Below are 9,845 nucleotides of genomic sequence, written 5' to 3' on the forward strand. Positions count from 1 at the left end.
ATTGAAAAGAATCTTAAAATGGCATTGAAATGAAAACATATTTCTTTATTTAACAGATTTTTCAAGCATAATGATGATAATAAACGTCAAAGAGTTGCCATGATTTTAGACAAATTAATTACTCTTTTATTAAAGAAGTAGAGGTAATTATTTTTTGGAATTTTATTATTTACTTCCTATGCTTAAAAATCACCAAACTTTTATTCAGACTCACATTATGTTTTCTTATTCTTAGCAAAGATATGGGGCAAGCAAAGATATGGGGAAATATAGGTCAAGTATCTGATCTTCTTGTTACAGTGCTTGATAGTTTCATTAAGGTAAGATAAATTTAGATACTCGTTTAGCAGCATTTTTAAACTCCGGTTATTACCAATGTATGATTTGTGTTGATAAAAGTCTAAATAGTAAAATTATAAGCAGTTATAGTGTCAAATGATTTACATTTATACTATCTTTAGAAAAGCTGTTCTTCCCAAAAAAATTTACTTGTTTAGTGATTACTGATGCAGAACTAAATATAAATATCAGTTGCCTAAAACTAAATATATTATATTTCTTTTAAGCATTGTGATAGAAACATAATCCATAAAAAGGTTAGTTTAGAATAGAGAATAAAGTAATAATCATAAAGTAATAACCCAAGTAGCACCTAATATTAGATAACATCAGAAAATCAACAAAATCTAACGTTATCTTGCACAACTTCTAATATTAGAAAGATACAAGAGGTCGCTGTTTGCTCAGCATTATATAATATTGGATTCTATGCAAACTTATGTTATCTAGCGTTCGCCATAATATTATTTTGCATTAGTTTTGATTCTATATAATATTAGATTTCGTATTTTCTGATATTATTTTGCTTTGCTTTTTATTTTTTTGGAGTAAGCAAGAGGAAGACATGGATGGTAGTAGAATAATTCGGCGATACAATTTTTCTTAATTTTCTGTATTGTTGTGAAGCAGTAAAACACAGAACAATAGTTTTATGTCATTCCATGCATTATTTACTTAGCAATACAGAAATACTAAATAAAATTATATTAGCGAATTCTGCTACCTTCCATTTTTCTCCTCCTTACTCCAAAGTATATCTTATGTTCAGCTGATTTTTTTGAATATTTCAAACTTAATTAGGAAATAATATTTTATTGCAACTTTTATTGATATTTTTTTCTTTTATTCATACAATGGGTTTTCTGACAAATTTTATATCATTAATAATTTTTAAGTCTTCAATTTTAAAATGTACTCTTAATTTTTTTAAAAAAACTGGGCTCATTTTATCAAAATCTCAATTTAATTTGTTAGTTTGTAATACATATATTTTTTAAATGTGTAACTTCAGCCATGTGTAATTTCACAATTATCATTCATTATTTATATTCTGAAATTACATAATAAAAACCACACTATATAATTATCAAGTTATATATTTACATTTGAACTGAGTGGAAATTTAAACTTAAAATTTTTTCCCTTTGTAATATTAAAATTGTTTGATTTTTAAGTGGACATTTCTTGTAATAATTGACACAATAAAAAACAACATTTAAAAATATTCAGATTACTTACTTCAACAAATTTACACATATTTTTCCCCTTCTCTTTTCACTGGAATTGCTAAATGGAGAAATACTTACGTAACTTTATTCCTTTAGTATTTGAAATTTTATTTAGCAAAACACCTAAGAACAGAACTTCAAAGCAAGGTAGAAATTTTTCCAGGGAATGAAACCGGGAAAGCAACTAATATCATGAAAATTGCTAATATTTTTTATAATGTTAAAATAACTTTTATGGGCACATCAGAAATTTTCATCAATTTGATAATTATTTAAAGGTGTTATGTTCGATTAAACTGACAATCTTAGCAAAAAATTTACATAACATTTTAGTTTCAAAACTGTTAGTAAATATTATGTGTTATCTAAATTAAATTTGCACAAACATATAATTGCATACAAGAATGAGACGAAAAAATAATAAAATTTTTTACATTATCTTTTAAAAGTTGCCTTTAGTATTAAAGATCAAAATTTGCCTACAATCAATTACTCTTTTGAGATAGTTACTATAGCAAAATGAATTTTTGATTAAGACAATTCTATTCCTCGTTTTTCTCTGAGTATATAGTATGCGTTATGAAGAATTAGCCTTAAAAAATATATATATTATGCATTTAAAAAAGTTGCTTTTGCAAAGAACCTTATATATAAAAATTTAAACAAGATTCTTCTCTGATTTAAGTTTTCTGTTTTTACAATAATGTAAATAAATGTGCTGCTAAATTTTAAATATTAAGCCAAATAAATTTTTACTATTATCATTATTTTACAATTACATTAATTTAAACATCATAAAAATATATATACACTTATCTCAAATTTGAACTGCAAAATTGAAGTAATAAATACAATGCTAGTAGTATAATTGCTCATAAGTTAGAGTTAATGTTTAACAATGATGTTAAAATAAAATTGCTTCTGATATCTTTAAAATTTCTTGAATTTTCATAATACTTAAACATAACTATAATGACTAGAAGAAATTACACAATGCAGTAGTTAAGAATAAAAAAATTAATTAAATCAAATCATGACAAACATTTCGCTACTAAATTATTTTATTTTAAAACAAAATACAATATAAATATAACTTCACTCAACTATAAAAGCAATACATTCTTATCATCATTGTTTAATATAAGCTTATCGATATTCTTTTGTTAAAATATAAGTTAAGAACACGTATTTGTAATTAAATAAAATAATTTTTATTTTTATTTCAAAAAGCAACAGTAGGACCATGAGTTATCATTTTAATTATTATTATTTTTAAATTTAAAAAAATTCCAAGCCTTTACAGTAATTTCATACAGTTTAAAGTTTTTCTCCAATTCAATTTTTTGTTTTTGAGCAACTGAACTATATTTCAGAGCAATAAACTGAAAATCTTTGCTTTGTGGAAAGATTTTATAAAATGGTCCGCAACAATTGCGCATATCACACAAACACACAGCAAGGATGACTCGCACAGGGATGCACCTTTCTTCAAACTTTCAGCTCCGGCAGATTTAAAGAGAACCTCCAGTCGTTTTATTTTCTGTCAGGATCGAATATATGGCTCCCAGTTTTCTACCAGAATATTAATTTCCGTTTGCATTGTACAGCACCCAAGCTCAAAAATGAATAGCACCTTCTTGGTAGATAAGCTTGTTTATCCAGCAGACGAAGCTGAAATTATAAGAGAAAAAAGTTAACTTTACATTGAAAACACTAAATTTAAATCTCTACATTACTTTATACTGAAAACATCAAGTTAGTTAAAGTAAAATTAAAACTATTAAGCATTGAATATTTCTTTAAAATTTAAATCATTTCATTTGAAAATGTTTACAATTTAATGGGTAGATTTCCGTAACAATACCTGCACCAAAAAATCTCAGTATCACCGAGCAAGAATAGAAAATTACTTCACTTTCAAATAATAATTTTATTCTTTCTTAATTATTATTATTTTTTTTAAAAAAAAGATTAAGTACAATGACACTTAACTATTAAAATATTTTTGTACATTGTATAAGCTCATAGAGCCAATAGGAAATGTTCACATTTTTTTTAAAAACTTCATAGATAAAAATTTTACTACCTTTTAAGCACTGTTCTTCATTTAATGTAAACACACTTTGAATAGACCATATTGTTGCTTATTTTTTAACTATTTGCTATCATTTATAAATTAATATGATTAATCATACAACAAAAGCATCTGTCTATATTCATGAAATGAAAATAAAGATATTTAACTCATCATTTTACAATATATTAAACAGGAAATTCAAATAATGTAACAACAGTGTTCGACTTGTGAATAAAATTTCAAGCATTCTAAAATGTAATGGTTTTAACTAAAATGTAATTGATTAATTAATAATTTTTTTTTAACATGGCAATCTTGTTTACTAAAAATTTATTTTTATCTTTATCATTGCAACGAAAAAAATTCAAACTGCAAAACTCTTTGTGACAAGCCAACAAAAAAAGTGGCGAAAAGTGCTAAATAAACAATTGCTTATTTTCTTCCATTGCTTATTTTAAAATTTTATTAATGTAAAAAAACATCAATGTAAAAATATACTATGAGAATTCAAAATCATCAATTCATGGTTGAAAAAATCATATAGAAGGAGAATTCTCTAACAAATCACATATTTCAAAGTTGTAACTATATATTAAATATAGTTCGCCCCTTCCCCCAAATATTTTGACATAGCATTCTTTAAAAGTCAGTATGCATACCCAACATTTGTCAAATATTTTTTTTCTTTTAGTTTAACTAAATTTTTACAGCATTAGATTATTTCTAACAGGAATTTATTGAAAAAATATAATTTAATCAAAGCTCTACATTCACCATAATCACCATTTTGAATAGACCATATTATTGTTTATTTTTTAATCATTTACAAATTAATATAAATAATGATGCATCAAAAACATACAGATTAGCCTATATTCAAATAAAAATCTGTCGATATTCAAATAAAAATGTTTAATTGATTGTTGTACAATATTTTAAATATGAAATTTTAATATGCTAGCAATATTGTTTGTATTAAACTTTTCTGTTTCAGTTGTATTTTAAAGGCATTTGGCATCATTTGGTTTTAAGATTCTTGCAAACTATGTATTTGATTACTTATTACTTATGTTTACAATTCTAACAATACTTGTGTTTACAATACTAAAAGGGTTAACACCAACGTAAGATGGGACACAGCTTGCAACACGAACAAACAGTAATAAACAAATGGAAAGAGGCCAAATCAAGACTGCCAAAAAAGCGAGATATTCAAACTCAAGCAACCATGTCACCTTTTTTAATAATAAATAACAAAATAACTAAAACAAATTTTCACTCTAAACTCCCCAGAATTACATGCTAACATTAATATCTTATGAAATACGGCAGATTTGAGCTCAGAAATTATCTAATTTATTTCTTTTATTGAAAACAAAATTATCCGTTTGAAAACATCGCCTATCAGAATAACGTGTAGTAAGCAGCTGCAAACTTTTTAACCGGAACTAGAGTAGGTGCCGAGCTCGAGATTGTTATTGTTTACATTCCTATTGAAAACACCATACATAAGTTAAAAGTTGGCATTTTGTTTAGGTAGTATTTTTACTTCAAACTTTACCTTAGTAACATTTTCAGATAGGTGTTTTACAAGTTTCTTGGATATATACTTAATATCAGCTCTGTGCAGAAAATCTTATTGCCGAAAAACCTCTTCTAAGCATTTTGAAAATGTCATTTATCATTATATTATTATTGCCTAGAGACATATCCTAGAAATTTTTCAAATAAGAGCATTCTTGAAATAAGATATATTAAGGGATGTTGGTTTTTATTAAGTGTGAAATTTAAATAGTTGAAAAGCATTTAAGTTACGTGAATGAACGGAATCTTAAATATGAATTGATTTTTAAAAAAATGGCGATTCATTATTACGATTATTAACACATATTATAATTATCTGTCAATTTTAATTAATCAGTATGTAATAAATTATTTCACTTTCTCTCAATCTATTGTATTTATTGGTTATCTAGTGTGGAAGTTGCGTTAAAAATATTATATATTCATCAGGATTTAAATTGAGATAGAAGTGCCGATTTAATATTAGTTGTAATCAATTTGCTGTCTCTGTGAATTCAAGATTACATAATATCCATATTTTCGCGTTTGAATTTTTTTATAACCATTGCTCTTTTTGCAGAGGAGTGTTACTGATGGTCTCTCAGCGCAGTCCGAAATAATGACCGACACTGCCCTAGCATTAGCCTCATCTAATGTTCAACTAGTTGCATTAAAAGTTATTGGCCGATTATGTAGAGTAAGTACCGGAATGATTCTTACTTTTTACTTGTGAAGAAGTATTTTTCAACTGAATCCTTCAAATTTTATTTTAGGTTATTGAAAAAACGTGTACTTCCCGAACTCCTACACTAGAGCAACATTTGATGTGGGAAGATCTAGCTATCTTAACTCGCTATCTTTTAATAATTCACTTGATGGTAAGCACCTCTTAATGTAAATGTTAGCTGCTGAACTTTTTTTTGAAATAGAATTAGCTTGCATTTGTGTTATATGAGGAATAAAACCTCCTAGGGTTAGCCTGATAACAAATGAATTCTAGCACATGATCTGTCTATCGCTGGGGATACCTCAGTACTATGGTCAAACACAATCCAGGAGCTCCTATCAAATAACCACCACTGGGATTTGAACCTGGTTCACCTCATTGGCAAGGCAAATGCAGGGTATTTGCGCACCTGGAAAGTCATGAAAAATCATGGAAAGTCATGAATTACGGTATTGGACAACATTTGTCATGAAATGTCATGATTTTAACTATTTTTTTAAAAAAAAAATCGTGGATTTAAGTCGACGAAAAATCTTATTTTCAAAATGGATATTACACCTCCCCCCAATTGTTCGAATGTCTGAATGTGTAACAAAATCCCCACTCACTGTCATGTTTTATTAAAATATAAAATGTTTTTATCATGTTCTTTAAAAATTATGGTGTTCTTTTTAAAAATTAAATAAAAGGGATCAAGAGTGAATTATCTTTTAAACATCTGTGATTTCAGAATTTTTTATTATTATTTTTTTATTTCATCAATTTAAAATTTTAGCTGAAGCAAGCCAGTTATTGATGACATTTTTTATTCCTAAATGGGAACAGAAAAATCAGGAGTATTTCTTTCCTTTCCGATGAACAAGAAAAGTATCTTTAGAATGTAATTCTGCAGAAAAAAAGAAAAATAATTAATTTCTTTTGCATTTTTTTCCGCTATTTTATTGCTTCAACTCTTTATTTACTCTGGTTTCTAAATTTTAAATCTATAAATATGAAGATGCAGAGTATTACAGTTTTGGTTATATCTATCATTTCAATTAATGTTATTATAATGCTTTTTTTAATTTAGTGTTGTGTTTTTGTCACAGAAAATAGTAACTTCGTTAAGTCATGAAAAATTCTTGGAATTAGTCATGGATTTGAAAATCTAAAATGTAGCAGATACTCTATACCCGTTCACCTCATTGGTGGGAGAAAGCTCCGTCCCCAGTGCCATCACGGCTCTCTTATAGGTTCTTGTCTAGTTTATAGGTTTTGTGTTAATATCCTTCTCAAGATTTAATAAGCATTTTAATTTGTAATGCAATAATTTATTAACGAAAGCCAGCTCTAGGGTCGATGCGAGCCGGGTGCGGAATTCGTATCGACCAGCTATCGACGGGATTCGGACCCTGTTCACCTCATTGGTGGGAGAAAGCTCTGTCCCCAGTGCCATCACGACTCTGTCTGTGCCACCTATTGAAAAATAACCCTTCTTTAAAAAGTATTGATAAGAAAAAAACTGCAATAAATTCCTATTTATTACATTACCTTAAAATATATTATTTAATAATATATTACCTTATAAAGATATATATCTATCTACATTCTTCATAATTCATAAAAGTAGCTATGAAGTAAAAATTTTATTAAAATTTAAGTTATTAGGATTATTTTTTGATGTATGATAAATTTGCACTTACCTTCAGATCCGCCCAGCGTATCTTTTTATTTTCTCTTCGTGTAAGATTTTATTTCGTAACAAAAAAGTATTTTTTCCGCAGTAAATTGTAGCCTAGCCTGTGTCAACTCTTTAACACTTCCAACTTTATATTCGCACAAGATCACTGAGATTTGTTGCTTCGTTTTTACGTGACAACGTAATAAATAGACCGACAATACACAACTACGATTTTGCATGCAAACTTATTTCCGCAATTATAATATTAATAGGGGTTTTATACTGCACTATTTTATTCCATTTACATATGAATTAAATTAAATTAGTTTGAATTTAATTAATAAATTTATAAAATTAGCATGTGTTTTTTCTTAAGTTTTTCACACTACACTTCACTACAGTTAGAAATTTATATCTTTCATAGTGAGTAGCACTATACCGGCTGTCAAAAATACTTTTGAAGTTGATGAATTTACAAAAAATCAATATCAGGTAAGCAGGGGGTCTACCCTAAACTGCAAAACATGACAAGGGGTCTACGGGACAAAAAAGTTCAGGAACCACTGATATAATGCATAAAAAACTATAAAATGTACAGTAAAAGTTAGAATGAGAGAAATCTTTTTTTACACCTTTTAATAAGTTCGAAGGAATCGGTCCTTTTTTTATTATTGATGTTATTAGATAATAAAGAATGTAATTACCAAACACAAATATTGAAGTATGAGAAAATTAATTTATCTTTCGTCTGCCAAGTTTTAGAAGAAGAAAAATGTGGATACTACTTGAGATTAGAGTTTAATTAGGGGATTCGTTTTTAGATTTCATAAATTAAGTCACTTCAGGGTATTGTGAAAAAATATATTGAATTAAATTTTATGAGTAATTAGTTAAACATAAAAAAATTGTTAGTCTTTTGAACAAGCGTAATAATGCCATATTAACAATCACTACATTTAATCAGACAAAAAAAAAACAATAAATTACGAGTTCACATCTCTTTAAAAATAATTGTATTAGTTAAAAAAAAACATTTGAAACTGATGGTTTAACGGTAAAAGTTTTGGCATAATAATTTGGTCAACATTTCATATACATGTTTAATTGTTCTGATATAATTTATTAAATGGTTTTCAAATAGATCATTATTGTACTAATGTTACAGGTAAAGATAAAAATGATTTTTCGAGTACACTTGTTCGTGAAATTTTGAAGAGATTAATGGTATAATTAAAAGTACCCTTATTCAGTTACGGTAGAGAGAAAGCATTTAGCCTTGGACCACACAATATGGTGGTCTCGAGAGGGTATGGCAGTCACTTTTGTCTCTTTACTCTATGAATAAGAAACAAGAGTTTTTGCAAACATTATGAATTTTAAAAGCATGTTATAAAGAGGTAAAATATTATACTTTCATTACAGGATCTTGGAAAGGTGAGTGTCGCAAAACCATTTAGAAGATGATGTTATAATTGAATGTACGCCACCCGTGTTCGTTACAGTCTCCAACGTACTCTAAATATTCTCCTACGCATTATTCCTACATATGAAAGAATAATAATATTTAGAATCTTCTAGAAACTGAAAGGGTCGCCGCATGTTATGATGCTGAACAATTCACGTCACCGGGAGGTTTGAGTGAGAAAGTTCCATGGAAAGAAGATTATTTTCGAAGAAGTAAACGAGAACTGTAAAGGCAGCCAAGTTAACTTGCTAAAATGTTTATTTATATTTTATTTATACTTGCAATTTTATTTATACTTACAATTTTATTATTATTATTTATACTTTATATTTAATCTTCTGATTCTTGTGAATTTAATTAAAATGTATTACGTGTGTGTTTCTTACTTTACCCCTAAAACATGAAATAAGGTATTGAAAAAAGAATATCTTTAAACTAAATTACTCTTGAAATATAATAATTTAACAGCATCTTAATTTTATTGATGTAATAGTTAAATTGCTATTGGAACAAAAAAAAAAACCTTTTTAAACTTATACGCAATTTATGTGAGATAGTATCAAATTGGAATTCACTTTCTCATTTTGTAGCTTTATTACAAGTAATCATGCTTAGTTAGATAAGCTGTATATTATATCAGATATTAATAATTCTGAACATATTAGAAATTGATAAATTGCAATATAAAGAGAGACTTACTCTCTAAATAACCGATCATATCGTTAAATACAAAATATCTAACAACTGCTTCTAGCAAATTATGTAATAAATATTTGAAAATTATG

General features: G+C 27.0%; 1 protein-coding gene across 1 annotated transcript; it reads left to right on the forward strand.

Annotated features, from left to right (window-relative positions):
• Positions 1-239: 239 nt before the first annotated feature.
• On the forward strand, positions 240-9,386 carry LOC147806760 (neurofibromin-like). Its single transcript, XM_087168641.1, has 4 exons — positions 240-320; positions 5,789-5,905; positions 5,982-6,086; positions 9,018-9,386. Exons 1-4 carry the CDS (start codon positions 243-245, stop codon positions 9,057-9,059), a joined length of 342 nt encoding a protein of 113 aa, XP_087024767.1. The 5' UTR covers positions 240-242; the 3' UTR covers positions 9,060-9,386.
• Positions 9,387-9,845: the final 459 nt, after the last annotated feature.

This window comes from Parasteatoda tepidariorum, chromosome 7 (genome assembly GCF_982258835.1).
Source record: "Parasteatoda tepidariorum strain Cologne lab strain chromosome 7, Ptep-v5.0, whole genome shotgun sequence".
NCBI classification, from domain to species: domain Eukaryota; kingdom Metazoa; phylum Arthropoda; class Arachnida; order Araneae; family Theridiidae; genus Parasteatoda; species Parasteatoda tepidariorum.